This window comes from Xiphias gladius, chromosome 1 (assembly GCF_016859285.1).
Source record: "Xiphias gladius isolate SHS-SW01 ecotype Sanya breed wild chromosome 1, ASM1685928v1, whole genome shotgun sequence".
Taxonomy (NCBI): Eukaryota; Metazoa; Chordata; class Actinopteri; order Istiophoriformes; family Xiphiidae; genus Xiphias; species Xiphias gladius.
Genome location: NC_053400.1, coordinates 25,016,603 through 25,042,757, shown reverse-complemented (window position 1 = coordinate 25,042,757; position 26,155 = coordinate 25,016,603). Strand labels below are relative to the sequence as shown.

The window sequence follows — 26,155 nt, the reverse complement described above, 5'->3', positions numbered from 1 at the left end:
AAATGTCCTGCATCTGGTATAAATTAATAGGATTGTTGGTACATTGTTGTTGTTGTGTACTTTGTAGGTTTCTGATAACACATTAGTACTACCTGGCTTGGAGTGATGTGGAGCTATTATAAGGAAACAGTCCTCTGAGTATGTTTACAGTGGCACAGACAGTATGGCAGTGGTGGAAGTAACATTTACTCAAGTACTGTGCTGTACTTGTTCCTTGTTTGATAATTTTCTTTTTCTTTTTCTTTATGCATCTGCTCCATAACATTTCAGAGGCAAATATTGTTATTTTTACTGCACTACATATATTTGATAACAATTAGTCACTAGTTACTTTACTGTACTTTAAAGTAATACAAAATTTAATACAAATAAATTATGATGTGTTACTAAAAATTAAGAGTTTATTGGTCCCTGAGGAGGAATTCATAAACTACTTAGCATTGTATAGAACAAAAATAAAAAAAATTAGCACCACGTTTACCAGCTGCAACATTAAAGTGATGTACACATAAATGCATCATAATGTGTATTATGTTACATTATAATCCAGTAACATAATATACATTACTCTGATTGGGCCATTCTGCATAATGAACACTTTTTTTTTTGGTGCTTTAAGTAAATTTTTACGTTAAGTAAAAGTAAGTAAAAGTATTAAGTAACAGTTTGAATGCAGGACTTCTACTTGTAACAGAGTATTTCAACACTGTGGTATTGCTACTTTTACTTCTTCCACCACTGCAGTATGGAAGCAATATACACTCAAGTGGCAGTTTATGAAGTACACTTAGCTAAAACTAATGTAGTCTAATAGAGCAGTCCTGCAATAAATCTTACCTTCAAGAAGGTTATAATGTTCAGTTTTTATTGAAATAATTTTAGAGAGGTGTTTATCAATATAAATTTTGAAGGATGTAGTTTGTGGTGCTGTTGGACTATACTGCGTTATATTATATAGAGAGGTGTTTCTGTTATTTAGCCTACCCTCAATGATGTTAATGGAGTGGACAAAATAACAGAAACATCTGTATTGCACTCCCCTGCACTGTCTCTCTCTCTTTCTCTCGCGATATTTTACCAACGAGGACACAAGCGGAAGTAAATAGTCGCCATGGCATGTTAGCTAGTGAGAGGGGATAAAGTAGCAAGTTAAGCGTGGATGCTCCCTGAGTTTAACGGATAAAAATAATTTAAAACCTTCAGAGTTCGTTGGTTGAGCGTTGACGGGTACTAGACTTACTCTCTTTGCTATTCCACGACAAATGCATTAGGGGAGCCTCGGAATCGTGCAGCACATTTGGGGCCTGGAAAAGACGTATGCTAACTGGCTAGCTAACCTAGCTAACGTTAACGCGGCTAAGTTCAGCCAACATTGCTTTTAGAACCACAGCCTAGCCAAAGATCACTAAAGTGTCCGCAATCCTTTTAAACAAGTAAGTGATTTACATAGCCCAGTTGAAGCGTTAACTCTGGCCGCGGTGGAGGGAAAGTTCGGCTGGATCTAAAATGCTAATTGAAAACCTCGATGCCTTGAAAACATGGCTGTCTGAAACCCTTGAGCCCATGTAAGTAACGTTAGCCATTAGCCACACAGCTGTTTCCTTCCTAAGCAACTTATCCACGCCTTTTTATACATTATTTATTTCCATGTTCGTGTGTCTTATGGATTGTTTTTCTTCACAATTCCAGCTGTGATGCAGACCCTTCTGCCCTCGCAAAGTATGTGGTTGCTTTGGTGAAGAAGGATAAAACTGAAAAGGAACTTAAAGCCCTGTGTATAGACCAGTTAGATGTATTTCTTCAGAAAGGTAATTAATCCCTAGCCCTAGTTTGTTCCTCTCATGTATTATTTGCCTACATTCGTGGTCACAGAGGTAACCATCGGTTTCGCTAAAACATTATTAATGACGTTTGGAAACACAGAAAGTCGTTCAAAAACACTTATCTCTTGTCCTGTTGGTATTGCTGAATCCTGAAAGACACTTCTGACCATCTGGATTAAAAAAATTCCAGTTCGCTGCACAGTAAGAAAGATTTGGCAACTTGAAACATTGCTGATTAATTATCTTCCAGAGAAATAAATGGTTAACCTAAGTGACCTGAATACATGAGGCACAAACTGGGCCTAATCCCCTGCTTCATAAAAGCCTTACTCTTCAAGCCTCGTTTTTTTTTATCATCTGTTTCAGTGAATGTTATTGGTTAATCACTGCATTAAAATATTAGCTTTGATTTCCGTTATCTTCTTTCAGAGACCCAGCCATTTGTGGATAAGCTGTTTGAAGCTGTTAACAACAAAAGCTACCTCCCCCAGCCAGAGCAGCCATCCTCTCTGGGCAAAGTTGAGAAAGAAGAGCAGAAAAAAGATGAGGTAATTTTCTTACAATGATAGTACTTAAGTACCATCAAATGTGCATGTAAAACAATATTGAGGAGTAGATAAACAATATTTATTTGAAGTCAATTTTTTTTCTTTGATTAGACAAATCGGGAAGAAGAACGAGAGAAGAAGTTTTCTCGGCGAGTGAATCACAGCCCTCCACCGTCAAGCTCGCGCTACAGTAGAGATAGCAGGTGTGTGCACCTGACCATTTGCATTTGTTTACCACTCTGTCTTCAGCATGTGTTTACTTTTCACTCGTAATAGTTTCTTGTTTACCCAAATTCTTAGGAGAGGAGATGACCGTAAGAGAGACGATCGCTCCAGGAAGAGAGATTACGACCGCAACCCACCGAGGAGGGACTCGTACCGCGATCGCTACAATCGCAGGAGAGGACGCAGTCGCAGTTACAGTCGTAGCCGCAGCCGGAGTTGGAGCAAGGACCGTGTGCGAGACCGCGACAGAGAGAGGGACAGGGATAGAGACAGAGACAGGGACAGAGATAGGGATAGAGATCGCAGCAGGAGCCGGTCTCACAGCAGAACTCGGTCTAGAAGCAGGAGTAGAGGTAAGAAACTGATTGGCAAGAACCTAAAATGGTCTAAGACTGCTCTATATATGATTACCCACATCATCACTCTGTGCCAGTTTGAAGCATTGTTACCAGCTGCGACACCGTGGCTGGTTTTGTTTTCACCTTGTGAGTCTGCGTGCGAGTGTGTTTGTGTGCGCATGTGTGTGTCGTCATGGCAAAACGTCGTCACAGGTGGTTTTGAGAAATTTTGCAGGTGTTATGTCTGTCTGTGGACAGATTTTGTCACCATAATAGCATCACAACCTTGGATGATAGTCACAAAACTTTACAGGTGTGTAGTTGAGATCAAAATGAAGGCTAAGTTTGAAGGTGGGCGTGGTCCAGCCCATGAGTACTGAGTACTCAGGTAATAATGTAATGACTACTGGGTACTTATGTAATAATGTAGTAATGACTACTGAGTACTCATGGGTCGGAGCGTCAACATTTTGACGGGCGTTGCGGCTGGTGTGACCCAGTCACAAGATGGTCTCTAGTATTTCCTGTCAAAGTGTGTCTAGTCAGATTAGAACTGACCGAGTCTCTCCTTAAACACAAAGGTTACTTCATTGTTTCCACCAATGTATTTGTCTAATTTAATATAACTGTGCATTGAGTTTTCTTCAGCATAAATTTAACTGTTCTTGTTTGTGAATTATATAAAATTTTATGAATTAGTTGCTTTTTATGAGGACGTATCAGCATTGAACTAAGCATTTGGAACTGATACATACTGATTGTGATAGCAGCTCAGACAGCTAATCATAAGTAAACAACAAACAAACAATGTCTGGATGTTGAAGTATAGATCAACCAAATCATCAAAACAAGATTTTAAGTTTTGTAATATGTAACCAGGTGTAGTTTATCACAAGTATACATACCATAATGACAATTATTTTACTATTAAAATTGGGCATTGTCTATTCACAGAACGAGATTCTGGAAAATTGAAGTACGATCATGATCGAGTGGACAGGTCAGAGAGTGGTGACGGCTACGCTGCAGCAGCCCTGGTCTCCACCGCGACCACTTCGCACTTCCCTGTTCCAACACTGAGCAGCACCATTACCGTCATCGCTCCCACACATCATCATAGCAACAACACCACTGAGAGTTGGTCAGACTTCCGCCCTGACCGTCCTGTGGATCGTGGCCCTTTTAGTAGGGGACCACTCCCCCAACAGAGGAAGCGATGCCGTGACTATGATGGTGAGAAAAGCTAAAAAAACTTTTTTCCCATGAAGTCTGCAGACTGGCCATTGTTTTATTATTATTATTATTAATATTGTAGTTCTGTGTGGTTGATGTTATACATGTGTTTGCTATCCTTTTCCAGAAAAGGGCTTCTGCATGCGAGGGGACATGTGTCCTTTTGACCATGGAAGTGACCCAGTTGTAGTGGAGGATGTTAATTTGCCCAGTATGTTGCCCTTCCAACCTCCGCCAATCCCAGGCGTGGACCCACCACCGCCACCAGGGCTCCCCCCACCACCACCTCTCATGAACCCGCCACCTGTAAACCTGCGGCCCCCTGTGCCCCCACCAGGTGCCCTCCCACCCAGCCTTCCACCTGTTGCAGGTAGGAATTCAGAGTTTATTACTACGGTCACGATGTGGCTGGTATTGTTTTTACCTTGTGAGTCTGTTGTGACGTTATCTTGCACTGTTGTGACGTTGTCATAAATATCGATTGAATTGGATGATCTAATCGAAACCAGCATGAAAACTATTCCTAAGTTTAGCGGGCAAGAACGTAAATGCACGCAGGGTTGCAGCTAAATTTTATTTTCATTATTGATTGATCTTTGATTATTTTTCTTAATTAATTGATTAAGTCTTTTGGTCTAGAAAATGTCATAAAATAGTGAAAAAGTGTCCATCACAATGTTCCTAAAGCCCACCGTGACATTTTCAAATTGCGTGTTTTTTTCCATCCAACAGTCCAAAATCCAAAGATACTCAGTTCACTATCACATAAATCAGGGGAAAGGAAGAAAATCCTCATAAATGAGAAGCTGAATCTGGGTTTGTGACATTTTTGCTTGAAAAATGACTTGAAAACTATGACTTGATCATCAAAATAGTTTCAGATTAATTTTCTGTCTGCTGACTAATAGTTGCAGCTACAAATGCAGGGCCTCCCCTTGATTTTAAGACATGCTCTGGAAATATTCAGTAGATGCTGATTAACTGACCTGAGAGACTTTAAAGTTACTACATGAGCACAACAATTCAAAAATGTGCTCGGGGTCTTCACTTAGTAGCACCCAATTGGTAATAACTACATTTCTTGCAACGTGTTTTAGCATGAAATTTCAAACTCTTTGTTTTATTAGGTTAGTATAAATGTTTAATTCCATGTGGGATTAAGTATGAGAGCACCCTGGAGTACAGTTACATGGTGGTGTTGCTAGGCAACAACTTGGGTCTAAGCCTGCATCCTGTCAGCTGTTGCTATGAGTGAACAGGAAATAAAACCACATAAAATATTTATGTTTGAAACAGTGGAATTGTCTATACAACAAAAGACTATCTGTAATGTTAACTTAAAAGTATCTTTAAAACAGAAGGCAAGAAAAGGAGTTACTTAGCTACCGGGTGACCAGTGAGAATAATATAAGTTCAGCAGGGGACTATTTAATGTTTCGCTTCAACTTCTCATTCCATATGAATTTTCTTCCTGCGTGCTGGTGACAGCTATACAAAACATTCACTTGGACTTGAGCATGAACTGATTAAAATTTGGTGGTCAAAGGTCAAGGTAACTGTTACCTCACAAAACACTTTTTGGCTGTAACTCAAGAAATCATACACTAATTATGATGAAATACACTTAATACTATTTATTAAATTCCGACAGGGTCTACACTACTAAATGTATCATAAGCCTGGACAGACATTGATGTAAAGTGCAACTTGACTGGGTAGCGGAGGCTTAAAACCGTGAGGTGGTAATTCCTGTTAATTTTGTTTTACTCTGTCTGACACAGGTCCCCCTCCCCCCCTTCCTCCGTTGCAACCGTCTGGCATGGATGCACCTCCCAATTCCATCACCAGCTCTGTTCCCACTATTGTCACCTCTGGGATGCGCTCCTCAATTCCTCAGGCCTCAGTGCCACTCTTCACCTCCGGTAATGTCTATGTGTCTTTGAAGTTACAAATTGAAAGTTGTATTTATAATTCGCTTTCCTTCTACCTTGCCTTGCTGGTTTATGAGTTAAAGTATCCTCTCTCTGCTGACCAGACAACTATGAGTCAGATGTGTACAATCCTGAGGCTCCCAGCATCACCAATACTTCCAGGCCGATCTACCGCCACAGGGTCAATGCCCAGAGACCAAACCTGATTGGACTCACAATGGGGGAGGTGGACCAGCCACAGAGAGGTATTGTTCACATGAACTGAACCATCTGAGCTTTGAATAGGTTGTCTTAAAACGTGCATGTACTTTCCGGCTATTAGTATGCTTTCGCACTTTGGCCAGTATGGTAGCCTGCTGCTGTTTCACAAACAAGGAGAACACCAGTATTCAGTACCTGCTGCTGTTTTTATGTTTCAGCTGTTTATTTAAATGTCTTGCCTTAAGAGTTGTGATTTCCTTTTTGAGCTGTGTGTTCCGAAGTCTCAAACTGACCTGTCAGTGTTTGTCCCTCACCAGACAAGATTCCTAACAACAGTATGCGGATTGTTATGGAATCTGATTCGAGGAAAAGACCGGCTGTCTCCCATGATGGAGGCCTCCCCTCCAAGAAACCTTGGTTTGACAAGTAAGACACCTTTTTTCCTTTTAATATAAAAATAAGTCATATGCTGTCTCTAAATCCATTGGTTGAGTAAATTTGACAGAGGTATGTTTAATTCCATCCTCACTGAATTGTTTAATAACTTCTCTTCTCTGCTCAGACCCAACTTTAACAAACCCAACCACCAGGGATACCACAAAAGAGCTCCATTCTCTCCTAACACCAAGCTGCTTGTTCGGCAAATTCCCCCCGAGCTCAACAACATCAGCAAACTCAATGAACATTTCAGCAAGTTTGGCACCATCGTCAACCTGCAGGTCAGTCCCTGTTGTGTTATAGACATGAAAGTCAAAGCTTTGATTGGTAGTAGTCAATAAAATATGTAGTTACTGTGTAGTGCAAACAGTGAAGCAGTACAATAGGTAGGTAATATATGAACACTTTGTATGTCTGAGTGTTAAGGAGTTTCCAAACAACTTCAGTATTGAGTTTGACACATGAAAGAAGTAGGGGTTTAGATTTAATCTCCGTTATTGGATTTTAAAAATTGTAATTATGTGGTTGAAATTAGGCCATTTACACGCTGCTTGTGCACCCACCACTGTCAATGTAACTGTCTCACAGTACTATTTTTATTTCGTTTTACAGGTGGCCTACCAGAATGATCCAGAGGGGGCACTGATCCAGTTTGCCTCTCCAGATGAGGCCAAGCGGGCTATGCAAAGCACAGAGGCTGTTCTCAACAACCGCTTCATCAGGGTGCACTGGTTTCGTGATGATGGGAGTGACGGCCCGGGCCAGTCTCACTTGCAGCAGCAGCCTCAGCCACAGCCAGCCATGGTAAAATTTGATTTTAAAACTGTCATTCATATCATGTTGTGAAATGCTTTGTCTTACTACAATCAAAAATGTGACGGTAATTGCCTGGTGAATCTAGAGCAAATATCTTGCAATAAGATGCACTTGTGAATGAACAAATTGATTCCGTGTGATTATTGAAACAAGTCAAGTTGCATTTGAATTTACTTTGATTTGCTAAAAAGAAATATAGAATTTTGAGGCTAAATTAATGGTTTAAGCCAAAGTCTTGCCCAAAAAGGCACTAACAGTTTTTGCAGTGAACCTTGCATTTCTGGGAACATTTTGTAGTTTGCTGGTGCCTTGTACTTATGTTAATGCATAAGTGGCCCAATGTAAATAACATCATACAACATGATGTTGATATTTTAAGTGCAGCACCAGTAAAGATCCATAGACTTTATAAACACTGTGTAGAATACAACAATATGGTTTTGATGTTAGTTCCCTGAGAATTAAGGCTTCTTTTTAGACTAACTGTTGTTTGGTAACATACAGCAGTCATCTCTTGAATAGAGAAATCCATCATAGCAGGGACAGAGATACCAGTTCCACTGCTATCTTCGGCCTGAACAGAGCATAATTCAGTGGATCCGCAGCTTGCTTTGTTGCTGATCTGTCTGTGTTGCTGTTTGAAATGTATACCCTCCTCAAAAGTGTTTTTGATCATTTGTAAAACTTGGCATGGCACACCGCAACATTGTTCTTCCTCGCATTTTGTCTGTTGCATTAATGCCAGCGCTGCCTCCACGTAGAGTTACAGTACAGAGAACTGCTCCCTCTGAGTGTTGTTGTGAGTAATTCTAGGAGACGTAAGAAGTCAGTAAATAAAGTACATGATACATATGCACCTGAAAGTTCAGCACAACAGTAAATCTGGAAGATTAAGCATCAGAATTGTTGTCTGACAGTGGCTATGTTGAAATGCACTCCATTAATCCTGACATTACGTGATTAACATATTTGTCATTCAGCAGCCTTCAGCCACATCTCTGAAGCAGTCTGTCAAAGATCGCCTCGGACCAATGCTCCCCGTAAATTCTGAGCCCCCCCAGGACTCCAGCGTAGCCTCTCAGGTGTGTGTGGGGGTGATGGTGTTGAGGGTTTTTTGCATATACTTGTCAGCATGTGCAGAAGGTGTGTATAAACACTATGCATTTTTTTTCCCCAATGGTGCAGAATCCTTCTAAAGTGTCAGTGAAGGACCGTTTGGGTTTTTCTTCCAAACCGGCAGCTTCTGTTGAAAAAGTAAGCGTCCATTTTCTTTTGGAATTTCTGTCCTTCTATTTCAAATTGTGTAAATGTTACATGCTATCACGTTTCACCCCTTTTCAGGTGTTCTCAACATCCATGGGCCTCACAAAGACTGTATACAATCCTGCTGCCCTGAAGGCAGCCCAGAAAACCTCAGAGGAAGCCCTGAAGAAGAAACAGGTGAGAGGAGAAATGGAGGGAGTGGTGGGAAAGAGGGAGGGGAGAGATTCAGAAGTAAGGCCACAATAGGATAATGAAATGGGAGCAAGCAATTGGGATTCTCCTAATAAGCACATAATTCCATTCACAGGAAGCTCTAAGACTACAGCAGGATGTAAGGAAGAAGAAACAGGAAATATTGGAGAAGCATATTGAGACACAGAAGGTAAGATGATCTGGAATAGAGGTTTTAATACACTTTTCATATATTCAAGTGTCACTATCACCTCTCAGCATTTAGAAGCTAAATGTCAGTGTGTGAGCTGTGAAAGAGATCTGCCTCACCGTTTAAGCAAATGGAGGCCACAGAGTCTAACAGAGTTTGTTTATTTGGATTTTACTGACAGTTTTTGAAAGGTGTGTGTGTGTGGGATCTGTGACTCATGCACTGTATCATCATAGTAAATAACTCCATAAATTATCCAAATTTTCACCACAATTTCAAATCTTACAGTTCGACCTGCGGCTGATGGTGTGTGCTTCAAGTACTCTTTTTCGAAGGGGTTAATACAGAAATGAAATGTGTAACTCTCTTGGTTTTCTGCTCCCGTCCTCCACAGCTCCTGATATCCAAACTTGAGAAGAACAAAGCAATGAAGGCAGAGGATAAAGCCAAGATCATGGAAACTCTGGGCATGTTAACCAAGAGCATCACAAAACTTCAAGAGGAGATAAAGGGAATCCCAAGCAGCAACAACCTTCTACGCACTGCCAAAAGCAAGGCCCAGGTAGTGTTTTCTCCCAGCTACAACCATCCATATAAGCCATAGACACCCATACAAAAAATCCCACTCATCAAAAGCCGATAGACTGTGATAATCTTTTGATTTTGATTAAAACTTTTGAGTTTTCTTTTCGGCTTGCTTTGGATAGAAAGCTGGTTGTACCTCATTTGTACCTCAGTTATACATAGTATATGCTTCCTTGCTCTGCTTTCTGGTTTTAGTTAGTGATATGTAACCAGCATTTGGTTCATAGCTCTCGATTTGTATTTAACCAGCTTTTACTCTGCTATTTTATTGCTTTGAGTCTTTGTTCATCTAAAAGTACTAAGTCAAAGGCAACTGAATTTTCTGTTTTTCAGTATGTCCAGTTGCCCTTGACTTATTACTTCCATCTTGCAATGTTGTTTTTCCTGATGTGAGTTAATAATATGTTCAGGCACAGAAGGAACTGCTGGATGCAGAGCTGGACCTGTACAAGAAGTCTCAGGCCGGAGAGGACACTGCTTTGTTGAAGATCAAGTATACCCAGCTGCAAATTGAGGTATTGACTTGACCTTGAAAGACAACTGTCCCTCAAGTTTGAAATCAAGTTCTAAAATGCTACTTACACAGCCGCCACTTGAGGGCACTTGTGCTCTTGTAACCCCAAGTGATCTGTTGCCGTTATAACTCCGCATCTGTAATTATGTGTTTCAACATATCAGCCGGGTATTTGTGCTCCATTTGACTTCCTTCCATCCCCGGTTTTTCTTTTAATCCAGGCAGCTAAAAGGGGACTCCTGTCACCAGGACGAGGCCGGGGGGTCCATGCTCGGGGCCGTGGTGCTCTCAGGGCCCGGGGAAGGGGCTCCAGAGGACGGGGAAGAGGTGTGCCACTGCATGCAGTTGTGGATCATCGACCACGAGCGCTTGAGATTTCTGGTTTCAGTGAAACAGACCGTGTGGACTTGCTTCCACACTTTGCTGTAAGTCGGTCTTAAACTACTGAGAAAATGAGATGTGATGTCCACAATTGAAGCAGTGCGACCTGCAGAGGACTCTGTTAAAGGGCACCGTTAGCTTAACCATTGAGGAGGTGGACATTTAATGGTTGCCCCTCAGTCAGGACATGATAAGTAAAACTTTCGGCTACTCCCTCATCTTATTTTGGATTGAGGCTGTTTGTAGTGTGGATCTACGAGTAATTTTTACACGTATCACTTTTTAAATTTTTTTTTTAATTTTTACTATTTGTCGTATACCTCAAAGTGACAACATGAATAAAGATTTCAGTTAAAACAATATATAAATAAACTGGGTTGTATAGTTACTCAGCTAATAGTAATTATGTTGGATGAACACATGGATTATAATTACTGTCATTACTCCTGAGTTTAACGGCAACGATACTAGCACCAATCGTGTAATCTCAATTTAAATGCAACAATGAGAATGAGGTAAAGCAGCTGCAATATGTAAAGCAACTTGTAGAAGAAAACAGCACCTTAACACTGAAAGAGTCGCCTAGGATTTGTTTTGTAATACCTCACTGGGTACCTGCAATGACAGAAGATACATAAGAATTTCTTTAAACTGTTGCACAGGATTGAGTGTGTTTTGTAAAGTGACCAAAATATTATGTGCTCTCCATTTTGAAGCAATTCGGAGAGATTGAAGATTGCCAGATCGATGAAAACAACCTGTCCGCAGTCATCACTTACAAGACAAGAGCAGAGGCAGAACAGGTGAAGCACTTCTTGATTTTTTTTCCTGACATTCTAACAGTGAAATGAGCCTGCCACTTTTTGGACGCTGGTTATGTACTGTATTGTCTTGGCCAGGGCACAGGCAGTTGCGGTCAAGTTTGTTAGTGTCACCTGACACCTGACACACCTGCTTTCCCCTTCTGCTTTCTGTGTTGTCCACCTGTAGGCGGCTCTTCATGGAGTGAGATTCAACAACCAGACTTTACGCCTGGCGTGGCATAAGCCTGTCACGACGCTCAGTACCGTGGATGCTGAAGAGGCAGAACCAGAAGAGGATGAGGTTTGTGGGCATTTCTCATTTTGCATATACTTGCATTTTTCTCTATAGTAGCTGAACAGGGCTGTTGATTTTGTGTCAGGTTTTCTGTAAATATGATAAACATTAAGGAGAGAGGTCGGGCAGGATCGATTGTCTTTCTTCCAGTGCTATCTTTCAAGCTGGTATAAAGACTCATGAGGAAGTATTTAATTTAGTGGGGATATTTGGACGTTCTCTGCTCAGATCTTATCAGTAGAGCTTATTTATTGTTGTTTTTACATTTATAGAACACAAGAGGGAGCCATTACACATCACAGCTAGGATTGTCACGTGGCTTTTGCATGGCCACTTATACTTTCATTAAGCAGTTGGTCTGTCTGCAGCATGATAGCTGGAATTTAGTCCCTCCTGAGACCTTTTAAATACATGGTGCAAGTTGAGCACCGCTGGTGCTCAAAGTAAAAGGTCTTTCCAAATTAAATTGCTTATCATTCACTGTAGAGAGCACTAATCTTTTTTTTTTTTTCTCTTCCCTTCTATCAGTACCCGGAAGAGTCGCTGAGTGATGATGCCCTGCTGCAGGATGATGATGAAGAAGAGGATGACAATGAGCCTCGCTCCTGGCGCAGATGAAGATCAGTCAGATGCTCTTCCCTGGCTGAACTGGTGTGGAAGACGAGCAACAACTTCATAAGATTTCAATGCCTGTTTATAAATCAACAAGGCACAATTTCACTTTGGCTAGACTTTTTTTTTTTTTTTTTTTTCCCCGCCTCTGAAATATGTAACCGGCAATAGAACCATGTGTGAGTTTGATTATTTTTAATGTGTGTACCAGATGCAACGATGGTGAATTTTTTAATGCTCTTAATGTAGAACTAGTTCTGTTTTTTTTTTTTTTTTTTAAATTTCAATTTTGTTATTTTGGTTCACAAAACAGAAGCAGTTTGTCTGGACATGTGACAGCTGATCTTAAAGACACATACTTTGTTGAAATTTCGGTTTAGGAAAACAAAACCTATGTTGTAATTTAACTGAATGACAGACTGTAGCTTTTGCAGAATAGTATTAGGTTGACTAGTTTAAATGCTCGTGTAAATATTTTATGTCTGGGTTTAAAAGGATTTGTATGAAAGCTTGGCTTTTCAGTTCTTGGCTTTACTTTGGATTGTACAAAAAAATAAAGAATTGAAATGGTCTGAAAATATCCTGCCAAAAACAAAAACAGAAAAAAAAAACAAAAAAAGAAAATGTGGCAGTGAAAAAAGAAGACTCATAATAGAGCTGACAAAAGACCATTTCAAAAAACAAAAAACCTTCCTCTTCCCCTAAAGAGCAAATATTCCTACAAAATTCCTACTTCTTTCAACACTTTTTTTTTTTTTTTTTAATTTTGGATCGGTAAGGTAACCAAATATATAGCAATGATTTCCATGCCAAGGTAAGAACATGACATAATGTGACAGAATAATTTTGCAAACTTAAAACTAATTCTAATTATTGGATCACCAGAAATATATACGACCTAAATACCAAAACAACAATAGCCAACAACCTTTGTTTTCTTTTTGTTGCAGGAGCTGCCAGCAGTTTCCAGCTACAACTCTTCTTTCTCCACGAGGCTTCGACATTTTAGAATGTGATCTTGTATTTACTGTAACACACTTTATTTGGTGCCAGACTAAGTCCTGCTGTATTAAAAAAATATATTTTTTTAAGATTGATTAAAGTGTTTATTATTTTGCTAATGTGTGCGAATTTTCTGCTGCTAGTTCTTGAGCCATGTTTCATCTGTGGGTAAATGAAAGGCAATGAAAACATTTTGGGGAAAAAAAAGCTATTGAAAATTATTTGCCAAATTTAGACAAAGTTGAATAGTTTCAGTCTTTGAGAACCTGGTTAAATTACCTAGCGTGCCGTGACACAATTGACACGAATACTGAGCACTGAGTCAGAGTGCACAATAACAGGACCCTGAGACTGAAGCAGCTAAATGGAATTCAGCCGTCAATTATTTTATTATCGGCACATGTGCTTTTCCACCTAACAAGGGTTAATACTTGACTTTACAGCTGGACACCCTTCCTTCAAACCAGAAGTGAATATGAGTCTTGGTTTTTAGGTAGAAGGGATTTCGCTTCCTGCAAGGGCCAAGTATACACCTGCAGAGAGGCTCTCCACAGTACAGGTCCCGAAGTCTCTCAGCTTTGAGTGAGAGAGAACAAATAACCCAATCAGTGTCCACCACTTCAGTGTAGCTGGGCCACCCCTGGTGCCTGTCAGGCTTGCAGAGATAATTGTGAGAAATCAGATTTTGCTCTGGTAGAATACTTGCTGTCACCACCAAAAATACCTTCCCTCATCCTTCCGTATCGCAGTCTGGGTGCGTTAAATGCCCCCTCCTGGCATCTCATTTACCTACTGTGGTGCCACCAAGCTCACAGAAGCATTGTTTGTTTTTCCTGCGTCCTTGTGAATTTGTGTCAGGAACCTGTGGCTCGTATTTGTTGTGGCACTGGTGCGATTGACACGAATACCCGCATTTCCTGACAATTGTTTAGTTGCACTTTGTGGAACAGCTACACAAATAAATGTGTTACAGAAAATTTGGGGCCGTGCCCCTTGTCGTTTACAGCCACTTCAGTGGCGATGTGACCAGCACGCAGGAATGTCTGAGAGCTCTGCCTGCCTCCCTTTGTGTCTCAGTGGCCAGAAGACGTTTATATGCTCTGTGTGAGCTAAGAAAATATGGGCTAACAAGTTTACAGCATCTGTGTCATCCATTATATAAATCTTTACTTTCTGATTTGTGTCAAGGAGACAAATGGCATGAAAATTTGGAATGAGCTATAACTTGATTTTTCTTTTTCTTCCTTTTGTGTGTGTGGACAAGGCAGATGAAATCGAAAGTACGTTTCACTGGGGGAAAATGAAACGTGTGTTCAAATTCTCACGTTTGTTTGCTTGGAGATTTGCTGTCTGTTAGTGAAAGTGATTGTAGTTTCTTTTGGAAGCCCTCAGGGGCTCCAGAAGTCGGTCGTATGGATATGCAGCAGCTAGGAAAATGCATAACATTATGCCCTTCTAACGTATTTATTCAGATTCATTTGAATATTATCGCTGCATTTTCTCAACATGAAAACAGTGCTGCATGCCAATTAATACCAATTACCACTTAACCAATTTTGTAGAATAATGAGTACAAAATTCATCCTAATGGATGGATAATGGGCTAACATAACGTTTTGGTCACTTACTGTATGTCACTTATCCATTTAAGGTGAAAATATAAGGAAGGTGTTTCTGATCTCAAATCAACAGCGACCCCTCCCAACACACTGCTCTACGCTTTCACGTGCCTTGCCCCCGTCACTACTTCTTTGTAAAACCATTAATATTTTATGTGATCATGGGCCTTCATAAGCAAATTTCAGTCCCTGGCAAGTTGAGCAAAAGCATGATTAATTTAGTATTTATAACCCGACAACCCTTTTAAACAACACAGAGCCCCCGGCCACAAAGCGAGGCACAGTTTGAGACACAACTAGCAGCCTCTAAATCATAATCAGCAAAGTCATTCAGTATCATTTGAGTTTGGGGACACATTTTTTTTCCTGTAACACCAACTGCAGTTTTGGTGTGCAATCAGTGCCTGTGTGAAGAAAGCAGCCTCAGTTTTAAAAATTTCACCAGTAAAATTTAAGATTACATAAAAGAAATCTTGGTTAATACTTAGCTGCAAGACAAAAACACTATTGATTCTTAAAAAAAAGAAAAAAAGAAACCCTTTCCATTGTCCTCAGTTTTTTGGGAAATACTGCGGTGATAGACTTAACAAAGACCTTTAACCTTGTCTGCTGACCACAGATCCCAGGTAACTCTGCAACTAAGGAAATGCCATCAATAAATGAAGACATGGTGCAGCAACCAGAGAGCTGCAGCTATTCTGTTTACAACTGAAAACATGGCAACACTGGGGCCAGTACATCCTTCATTTTTACTTTTTGGTCTCAGTCTCTATTAAAAAACAGCTTTAAATTTTTTTGGTTTGTTTTTTTGCATTTTTTTGGTTTGTTTGTTTGGTTTTTTTTTGCATTTTTGGGGAATAATTCTTGCCTTAAGGTGCAATATGTAGGCTACCGTATGTGTGTTGGTTGTTTTTTTTCAGTACTTCTCATTATATTTTAGGGACATATTGAGAAATAGTTTACTTTCACTATAATTTCCTAACTTATATTCTAATTTATGATCTAGAAAAAATAAGAATGAAAATTCTGCTTATTTGCTTCATTTTTACCACATTTATCTCTCCAGCTACTGTATCAACTTTGTCAACAGTTCATTGGCAGAATACTAACTGCAGGGATGGAAGTAGTATTTAGACCCTTTAAGTAAGTAAAAGCACCAGTACAACAATATAAAATTACCTAATTACATTTGCAAGTTCTGTAGTATTATTGGTGTTATTATTATTAGCAAAACACAATTTCAGTATCAAAAGAAGAAGGACTCATTCAGCATACTGGCCCTTTTTCTAAGTGTTTATTATTACATATTATATATTATGATATAATATGAATATTTTGTCCTTACTCTTTACTAGTGTAGGCCAGGAAATAGGGCCACCTAGAGTTGTGACTTCTGGTGGTGATGTTATACGCTGCTCATTACTTTATTCATATTGTTATTTATTGTCTATGATTAGGATTGTGCCAATTCCTGGGCCTGTACTTTTGGTTGCTGATTTGTTGGTTTTCTGTTGTTTCTTGTGTGAATTGACCACATGGGCCTCTGTAGTAATTGCATCTCTCAAAACTGCTATTTGTGATACTTGATGAAAAAAAAAGGTCACAAAGAATAATATAATATTGGATTATTATGTTGTACATTTTTTTTACACCTTAATGCAGGCTACTTTTGGGTAGTTTACTCTGTAAAGAATGCAACATATGAGCTCATTATATGCTTTGAAAAGTCTGAAAAGTAACTATAGTTGCCATATAAATGTTGTGGAGTAGAAGTAGAAAGTAGCATAAAATTAAAATACTCAAGTAAATTACAAGTACCTCAAATTTATACTCAAAGTCGAGTATTTAGCAGCTAAAGAACCAGATATTTCCTTCAGGAGTTGGTAGAGATTAAAAACAGAGCTACAAGAGGGTGAATATTAGACTTACATTCACCAAGTGGACACAAACACGACTCCAAATGAATGATAATGGTGATCTGTAACTGCTGGATGTGCAATTAAGCAACTGTTTGCTAAAAAAAATTTAGCAGATCAACTTAAAAGACCATAATATGTCAATGTTGTGTCCACAACTTATTACTGCTGCGCCCAACTGCCATAATAAAATTGGTTTTTGCAGGTTCCAGTACAAAAGTTGCAGGTCATACTCCTGTTTGTGGTATGACATGTTACAAGGCCAAATCTGCTGTCCAGGGATGAAACCCAGAGGTAGCTTTCATTTTACAGTACGTTTGGAGTAGCTCCTTTGACATAAAAATTTGCATGACTAACAGCCAACGTGGAGACATGTCATGTGACTAGACACTGCGAGTGGCTCTGTGGTACCTTATCTGTAGTCTCCTCTTCCCTGTTAGGATGAGCGTTACGGCCGTATGTCATTATGAAATCTAATTAGGCTACACACTAACATGATCACTGTACAGTTCAACTTCATTTAAGAGAATCTCGGCGCGAGCGCTGCTGGACCCAGCAGGCCCCTCCCTCTGTCCTCTCTCTTGTCATTGACTGGTGCAATGATTTGCAGCACGTAATCCAATGCTCTGTGACAGGTTGTAACTGAGGTTAAAGATGGCAATTTAATTATGTGTCAGAGGTCACATTAAAGGCTGACCCTTGACCCATAGCCACTAGACTCTGCTGATTAGTGGCAACCTTATGCTATTGATTAAACTGAGAAACATAACAGACAAATACGGGTGCAGAATAATAGGTAGCTGGTACGGGGATCTGTGGTTTTCTGAGGTCTCTAAAATGGGAATGTAAGAATCCGTAGCACCCTATCATGCCCACCTTTTCCAGATTGATTTGCTAGCACTGTGCAGTATATGGTTTGGCAAAATACAGCCTTAAAATTTTGTATAGTATTTACTAAGATGTGTGTGGACATCAAAAATGTATGGCCTTTATTCTTTATGTATGGATTTTTAAAAGATTTTCTGCACGTGCGTCATGTATCAAACCATCAAACAACAACAGTCTTGATTCAGGAAAGAAAGGGACAAAATAACTTGTCATAAAACACTATCCTGAAATCCCGAAGCAAATGGAACTTCTCTCATTTCACCGAGTTAAAAAAATACTTTAATGGAAAGACCCCATTCAATAGTTTGATTAATATTCACAGTTTCAATTTAATACACCTAGACGGAATCAATAGCAGAGAACCTGTCATGGCCTATTGCCACACATTCAGAAAGCTGATGAGGCTACAGCGTCTTTATTAGGTTCCAATGAAACACAAAGCACAAGAAAGCAAAACCACGGTTATAGGCCAAACTCTGTAGTTAATGTGGAATCAACAAACTCAACATGATGCACGGCCAACAATTGGCCAAGCCTACATGACTTCTAACACCTGAACTGGGCTTCTGTTTCAATCCTCATCCTGAACCATGGGTTGTTTGAATTTAGATGCCTTGGAATTTATAAGAAGCAAGCTACTGTAACAGTAAATTCATTTTTAGGAAATACACGTATTCACTCTCTGGGAAGGAGAAGATCAATACTGCCCTACAAAGGGAAAATGCAATAACTACACATTTGGTCAAAACTGAGTTATAACCAGTATCTGACTTTTACTACATACAGATATTATTATGCCAAATATTATGCCATAGAAAATATGCAATTTCTCTGAAAACAGCTTTTTAAATTTGGAGTAACAACGAAACGGACCTAAAACCAGTATCTGCGCCTCTGCTGTGTAGTTACTGTGCCGTGGCTTGGTAATCTGTGAGCTGTGGGGCTCATCGCTGCACTCACGGCACTCTCTGCCGTAGAAAGATAGCTAACTGCACAGCTGAAGAGAGAGGGCTTTATCAGGTGAAGGCTAGCTTGTCGAGTAGCTCACTTACTAAAAAAGGCGGCGGCTAAATCAGTTCATGATAGAGGAAAAAGAGCTAAGCTCCCGCTAAAGGTAGCTAGTCTAGCAGATCTCAGTAGCTGTCTCATTTTTGGAGTCTAGCCAATTTCATGTGATTTATTGGTTACGCCATCTTCAAAATCTCATACTTAAATAATGTATTATATTGATTTCAATATAAATATTAACTGATGGAAACCCCTTCCTGTTAGCTATGAATTGTAAATAATACTCAAACAAAAAGTTTTTTTTTTTTTTTTTTTTACAACAAATTAGTTCAAATGGATAAGAAACCGGTGGGCACATATTTTTGTTGGTGGTTACTTTGACTATTCCCTGAAGACCATCCAAACGCAGAGTTGTGGGGAATAATCAGCCTAAAATGACATAAAGTTAAAGCATTACAACCTTTCTATCTGTTTTACAGTTTGTTGTTTATCCTGAAACCTCTAATCCCTTTTTCCTCAACTTCACTGATTCTGTACTGTACTCAGAATACCACTCTCATATCAATCCATTAAATTTAGGGCTACAGCCAACCATTTCGTGCAGAGTAAGAATATACCACACTAGATGTCAGTCAGATCGTTATGTTTGATTGGTAGATAATTAAAAAAATGACTCTTTGAACCATGCCTTCACCATGAGAATGTACATTCATGGCATGTCAGTGTAGCAGACCAGCCGATTTGTTTTCAAGATAAATAACCTAAATGATTTGTTTCGTATATTACATTTTGTTTTTTGGGTAAAATGAATGTGGCTCTGATTTATTTATAATGCTATGAATGAGTACAGAGTTGTTCTGTTGTGTCATTATGCCCCTGGGCGCAAGCAAGACTAACATTTCTATAGTCAGCCATATATGCAAATGATAGGGCAATTGTAGATATACAAATATGTACCCATGGTCCATGCGGCCTAATGGCCTCCCTCCCTCTGGCCAGCTCAATGGCTCATTTAGATATCTGCTTGGTTTATTATGTGAATAAGTTACGCCTGGCTTGTTACGACCCTCTAGGTTCCTGTTTCTGCTGTGTAGCTGAGATGTGTGGTGCTCAATTAGGCTGCCTGGCTGGCAGAGTTAACCCTTTGTGCCAGATAAAATATTTTTTTCTCAGCCGAATGGGGTCAGTATGGTATGGGGAGGGGTTCCAGGCAGGGATCAAAAGATCAATCCTAATACAGTGCTACTAAGCTGACCTCTCAGATGTAATAAAGGCGCCATCTTTTACCCTTGGGGCCTATTCAGAGCCTCCCAACCCATGAACAAACCTGGTATCTTTAAATTAGCTGACTTGCTTGCCCTGCAGGTAATTGCATTAGTTTATCAATGTTCAACACAATATATTACTCACTCCAGCACCAGTAAGATCCTGGTGTTAATGTCCTCTGTGAGGAGACAGCAAAGCAAGGTCTTTGTGTTTATGTGTGTCTCTTTGCAAATAAAGAAAAGTAAACACGATGACACCAAGAAGGGAAATTACAGTTTTATTGCAAGTGGTAGGTTTTATCTGTACAGGTCTATAGCCAGGGTCTCATATGTGCACAGTTGGACCCAATTATAACCATACATTTCACTATACATGAGTGTACATCCATATTGCAATATCCATATAATTTACCGGTGACCTTACTGTTGCCTTTGAGGTGTCAGATTAACTTTTCCTTCTTCTTGTATGTCTATCTCAGCTTTTCTCCACTCTCTGTCGGTGATCATTATAGTTCTAGCACTTACTTTAGAACTTTATGTGACAGCAGACTTATTTGCCTTAATAGGTGCTTAAATCAGATTGTCTTTCATTACACTAAAAACAATATTACTGTCTGTACTTTTCGATGGAGTTCTCTGGCCAGAGGCTGATGCGTGGCTCCCTCACATCTGTATGCATTATGGATCTGTCTGAGGTAATAAACAGGCCCTGCTCTTATTCCTGCTTCCTGGTATCATTATTCCTTGCCCCTCAGATGGATTATAGCCCACTGTGCAACATGTAGATGAGTGGCGCTCCTCTGATTGCCTTATGGCCATCAAGCTTTGCATATTTACTGCCTATGAATCACAGTGCGCAGAAAACCCACAGCAACATATTCTGATCCTCCTCCCTCCTCCACATTTTACCCTCTACTATGTTTTGCACTTTGTTTCTGAGTCAGTCTCTCATTGACACTTCTTTTCTTTCAGCTGTCTTACTCTCACTACACCCCCCTTCTCTACCACTCTTCTTTCAGTGTCTGCCTTTCCCTATGCCTTGATCCTGCTCTATGCCTTCCCAGCTGCTTAATTAAAGCATGTATTATTAATACTGCTATATCTTTGTCCATCCTTCTTCCCTGTTCATATGAGTGCTATATTAAGTGTAAATTGTTTCGCTGTAATTCTCTTTTAATGTCCCTGTTATAATCAGTGTTTCTGGTGTGTGGAGGCAAGGGAGGAGAGAAAAAAAGAGCGAGAACGCGGCTGAGATCATAAGCTTTTACTGTAACTTACTGTTTGATGTGTGGCTTGCATACTACAGGCCCTGTAATTAGGTCTGTTTTACAAGTCAAATGTATATGGCGCCAATCTGCAAAATATGAGATTAATAAAAGAAGGTTGTCAGATGTGGCTGGTATGGTGTGTTGGCTGTCTCTGCTGAGCCCAAGGGAAAGAGCAGCACAATTCAGTGCTTACAGCCTTTTTTTTTAAGCCCTTTTTTTTTTTTTTTAATAACAGCTACCCAGTTATGGCCTGTGAAAATGGAACATAACTATGACTTAAAGACCTGCATGATTTGTAACAATCTGAGGTCCAATTTGATATTTTGTAGCTAAGATTTGTTAATAGCATCTTCTGTATTCAACAGGACATATCTGCCATACTCTGCCCTTTTTGTTTGCCTTTTGTGAACGGGTTAATTCACCACAAAAAAAAAAACACAAGAAAAACAACAACCAAAAAAAAAAAAAAAAACCCAAACAAAAACTCACTTCTCTGAATACTCCACAGACCATTCATGCATTATCCAAGCTAACTGGCTTTATGGATGGCAATGTTGGCCTGTGTGTTGGCCCACCACTTCTGTCCAGACTGAAATATCCCAACAACTATTGGATGGACTGCCTTTTTATTTTGTCACAGTCAACAGTCACGGTGCCCAGAGGAAAAATCCCTAAGACCTTCATGATCCCCTGACTTTTCCTCCTGTGCCATCTTGGGGACATTTGTGGTTTGGAGTGAAATGTCTAAACAACCACTGATTGGATCTCCATGAAATCTGGTACACACATTCGTGTTTCCCTCAGGATGAATGCTAATAACTTTTGTGATCTCTAAAGGTTTCATCTAGCACCATCATCAGGTAAAAATTTCAGTTTGTCCAATACTTTATGACCGAATATCTGGAAACCTAATGACATTTCCATCACCCTCAGATTTACTTAGTGTTGAGTGCTAATAAGCAAATGTTACCATGCTAACAAACTAAGATGCCGAACTTGGTAAACGTTATACCTTTTAAACAGCAGCGTGTCGACATTGTCAGTGGAAGCATGTGAGCATGCTGACATTAGCATTAAGCTCAAAGTCCTGCAGTGCCTATGTACCGCTTCACAGAATTGCTAGCATGGTTGTGCAGTTTAGTCTTATAGTAGTCTCTTATTTTGGATATATTTTTTAGCACTGTCAGCACCACAAATGAAATTTTGATTCACTTCCTTTGTATTGGCCTGGTGGCAGAAATCTCAGAGGGATATCTCAAAACCTGGGAAAACAAAACCAAAAGAGCTAGAATGGCTGAAGTCAGCGCAAATGGATGCTTTTAAGTAAATTGGGTGATTCAATCCATCTGAAGTGTCATCACACCTTATAGAGGGTTTTGCCAGTAAAGCACTGACCAATATGTATTATTAGCTCATGAGATTTCTGTCCCTTGTCAAAGGCACTTTCCTCTACCCTCCTGTAACCATTATTTCTAATGAAATGGTGTTGATGCTTTACCATTTATCAGTCACAGAAAGCTTGGTCCACCGTTATTGATTCAAGAAGGCCAATTGGCTGGCAGGTTGCCTCTAAACTGGACGATTTGAAACCTTCATTCTCCATTGTCACATGATGGTTGCAGAATGAGATCGTAAGAGGCTGAATGAGCGTAGTGGCAATAAATAAAAGGACCGAAATATAATCGGGAAGACAGACAGAGGCTGTCGATAGGATTGGCATCTCTGTTGTCCTCAAAGTGATTATCAGGGCAGGGATGATTAGCTGTGGTGTAAGGTACTGTAAAAGGGTGGTAAGAGGACATTTCCTCCTCATGACATGTCTTTGCTGAGACAGATGTTGCGCATGAGTAATGGCACAACTATCCTGTCACATACTGCAGAGGCCTGCCTGCCTTGCATGTAGCAAGTAGGTAACAGAGTGAGAGTTTGAGGGACCGTTAATATCGTAAAACAGTGTTTAAATATTTTAATTTCATTTGTCAGAGGGACCCCTCCCCTGCACTCCATTACCCTGACAACCATCCTTCATCAGCTGAATGAGTGCATTATTCATTAGCACTAATTATTTTCACATAACGTCTGCCCCGATATATTTAACCTCCACATTACACCCAAGATAATGGCCTTGTAAAATTGAATTGCGAGAAAGAAGTGGAGTTGGAAAGCTCATTTAAAGAACATAAGAGGGAGGAAAAAAGTGAGGGAGGTGAAGGAGGGGTTTTTGAAGCATCTGGAGTGGGGGGTTGACAGGAAGAGTGTTAAGCACTTTGGGACATGGAGGCCCAGACGTGATGGGACATTTGTTCCTGTCTCATTTGCATGCTAAGAGAAGAACCCGGTGGTTCTCTGTTGGGTTGAAGAGATACCCAAATGCCCTGTGGGCTAGAGGTGCCTTCCAGCCTCGGAGTTAAGATTAGCTCTCCCTGACCTGACACATGACCTCAACCATTAATATAAAAACACATGACCTGGGACAGGAGGAACAGAGAGCAGACAGGCAAGTCTTTGTCTCTTTCACCTTGCTTTCCCTGACTCTATCTCTGTTATCTCCTTCTTTACCTCCCTTCCTCCTGTGTCTTCATCTCTGCTTGCACCTCAGTTGTCCCTCCTCCACTTCTTCCTCCTCTTCTTTCTTTTGCTTTTTATTAAGCTACTTACCTGCAGAAGCCCAACTGATGATTGAAGTGGGGTTGAATCACCCACTCAGGCCTCTGCTCAAATTCCCCACTGAGAAGTGTTGACGTTTTCCAGTTGGACGAACCTCAAAACAAGCTGAGGACTAAGGAAGGCTTTATTCCTACTTTTCTTATTCATGAGATTGACATTCACCAGCATGGAAAATGTAGACACAAACAGGGCTTGCTGCTACACTTGCTTTATCTTGAGAGTTGTGACCCCATGCCAGTAGTTAAGCCAATCTCTCACCCATGCACAAACAAACAGAGGAGTACACAGAGATATGCATGCTAAAAAATAAACACTTGCACACACTCATGGGGACTAGCTTTCATGTATTAAGTTAAGTCAAGTAAGCTGCAAATGCTGTGTCGGGAAACAGCTGTACAGCAAGCTTTGATGAATCAATTAGCTGCAGTGATTTCCAGTTTTGATCAAAATATATTTGGTAATTTTTACTTTAACCCACCCCCATTCGGCATTTAGAAGCAGTATTTAATACATGGCATAACACATTATAATGTAGTTTTAAGCAGATTTAAGTCTATTAATGTATTTGTCAACAAGTAGAACTCCTCCTATAGGCACCCATAAGTCGAGGCTGGTGCATAAACAGATAATGAATGACAATATAGTAAGACAGAGTTGTAATGACTAAAAAAATGTTGGCAAACAACAAAAAATGTTGTACATCATTAAACACTTCAAAATTGTCTTTATATCTGCTTACAATGGCACAATAATGTGTTAAAAACCATTTAACTATACAAATATTCATATAGTGCTTATAAATGCTAAGTGGGATTTAGCAGGTTAAAGCAATGTGCTACCATATGTTCTTTCTGCAAATGCATAAGAATGATCACAGTCGCATGGAGGTCACTGCACTGAGTTGACTCATATTATTTTTCTAACAGTTTTTCATAAGCAGACAGCCATGTGTACTATATGCACTGCAAAGGAAAAGGGCTGCAACTGAAACTTTAGAAAAATGCCCATGACAATTTCCCAGTGTGCACGTCCTCAGATCGCTTTGTCTCTCTGACCAAAACTCCAAAACCCTCAGATGTTGACTAAAATGTAACACAAGAAAAACATCAATTTCTCACATTTGAAAAGCTGGAACCATCAAATGTTTGGTATTTATCAGCTGTGATATATAATAGTCGCTGATTCATTTTCTGTCAACTAACTCGATTAATTGACTAATTGTTTGAGCGCTATTTCTGACACTAAATTCATTATATTTTAATAACATCCCAGTAACATATTGTAGATTGTAAGACAGTAAAGTCTATATTTTTTCCCTGTGACATTAAAGAAAAAACATTTTTTTTTCTTTTGTTGTGCTTTCTTTCTTTGATTTCCTGAGTAATGTTGCAAACAGTGACTACGCTCCTCTTCAGGCTATGTGAGTGTGAATGTGAGTGTACTGCTTTGTATGCTTGATGCCGGGTAATTGCAGTTCATTTCAACTGGGGGAAAAATGTTATTCTCACGCCTTTCTGTGTTACGCCCAGGAGGCAGCATTCTCAATGTGTAAAGTATCTGTCTCTCTGACATTTAGATTTGCCTTTTAAAGATGACATTTTTCAAAACTGGCATTTCTTCATATGTTTTCTAGAGGCGACAAAATTATTCTTTTACATCCCAGTCAGAGTATTCATGTAAGTGTGTAATTTGTCCAACCTTAAGTTGTTTGGTTGTTTTGTTTTCCTTGGTAATGTTGATATTATTTCATGATATGTACTAAAATTGTGAACACTGTATGATACTGATATCAGTGTATGATAGTTGTACCTGTCTGATCATTATCTTTACTCGCATTGCCTAAAGAAACCAAGCTCTTTTTAGTATTTGCTTTAATTTTGTGCCTGAAATGTAAATGTGCATGAGTTACCATTTCTTGGCTGTGCTGGTGATGAGGCTGGGAGAATTCTAGGGCTCATCTGGAAAAAAAAAAAAACCAAACAAAAAAACCCCCCGCAAAGTGCACACTTGTCACATTCGTCATATGAGTGTGATTTATATGTGGCAAAAATAAGCCATGTGGCAACAGCTTAATAGGTGTGCATGGCAGTTGATAGTTTTTGGGTGTCTGACTGAGGATTAATGGTGTACTGAG

The 26,155-nt window shown here is 39.7% G+C and overlaps 1 protein-coding gene across 5 annotated transcripts; it reads left to right on the top strand.

The window, feature by feature from the left end:
• Positions 1–1,105: 1,105 nt before the first annotated feature.
• Positions 1,106–13,454, top strand: rbm26 (RNA binding motif protein 26). Of its 5 annotated transcripts, XM_040133100.1 has the most exons (23): positions 1,106–1,565; positions 1,690–1,808; positions 2,253–2,371; positions 2,483–2,574; positions 2,648–2,949; positions 3,889–4,167; positions 4,295–4,537; positions 5,949–6,089; positions 6,203–6,343; positions 6,617–6,725; positions 6,862–7,018; positions 7,350–7,541; positions 8,534–8,635; positions 8,739–8,807; positions 8,895–8,993; positions 9,124–9,198; positions 9,593–9,760; positions 10,194–10,298; positions 10,519–10,722; positions 11,395–11,481; positions 11,669–11,782; positions 12,305–12,427; positions 13,339–13,454. In XM_040133100.1, the coding sequence occupies exons 1-22, from the start codon at positions 1,507–1,509 to the stop codon at positions 12,392–12,394; spliced, it is 3,066 nt and encodes a 1,021-aa protein (XP_039989034.1). In that variant the 5' UTR covers positions 1,106–1,506; the 3' UTR covers positions 12,395–12,427; positions 13,339–13,454. The 5 variants fall into 5 exon arrangements, with proteins under 5 accessions (XP_039989034.1, XP_039989292.1, XP_039989209.1 ...); XM_040133358.1 differs by lacking the exon at positions 13,339–13,454 and having other exon boundaries at positions 2,672–2,949; positions 8,537–8,635; positions 12,305–12,522; XM_040133275.1 differs by lacking the exon at positions 13,339–13,454 and having other exon boundaries at positions 2,672–2,949; positions 12,305–12,522.
• Positions 13,455–26,155: the final 12,701 nt, after the last annotated feature.

Coding starts and splice junctions, on each gene's coding strand:
- rbm26 (XM_040133100.1), top strand. CDS start 1,507: ATGCTAATTGAAAACCTCGATGCCTTGAAAACATGGCTGTCTGAAACC. Junction 2,575..2,647: donor CGCTACAGTAGAGATAGCAG/GTGTGTGCACCT, acceptor CACTCGTAATAG/TTTCTTGTTTACCCAAATTC. Junction 10,723..11,394: donor ACTTGCTTCCACACTTTGCT/GTAAGTCGGTCT, acceptor TCCATTTTGAAG/CAATTCGGAGAGATTGAAGA.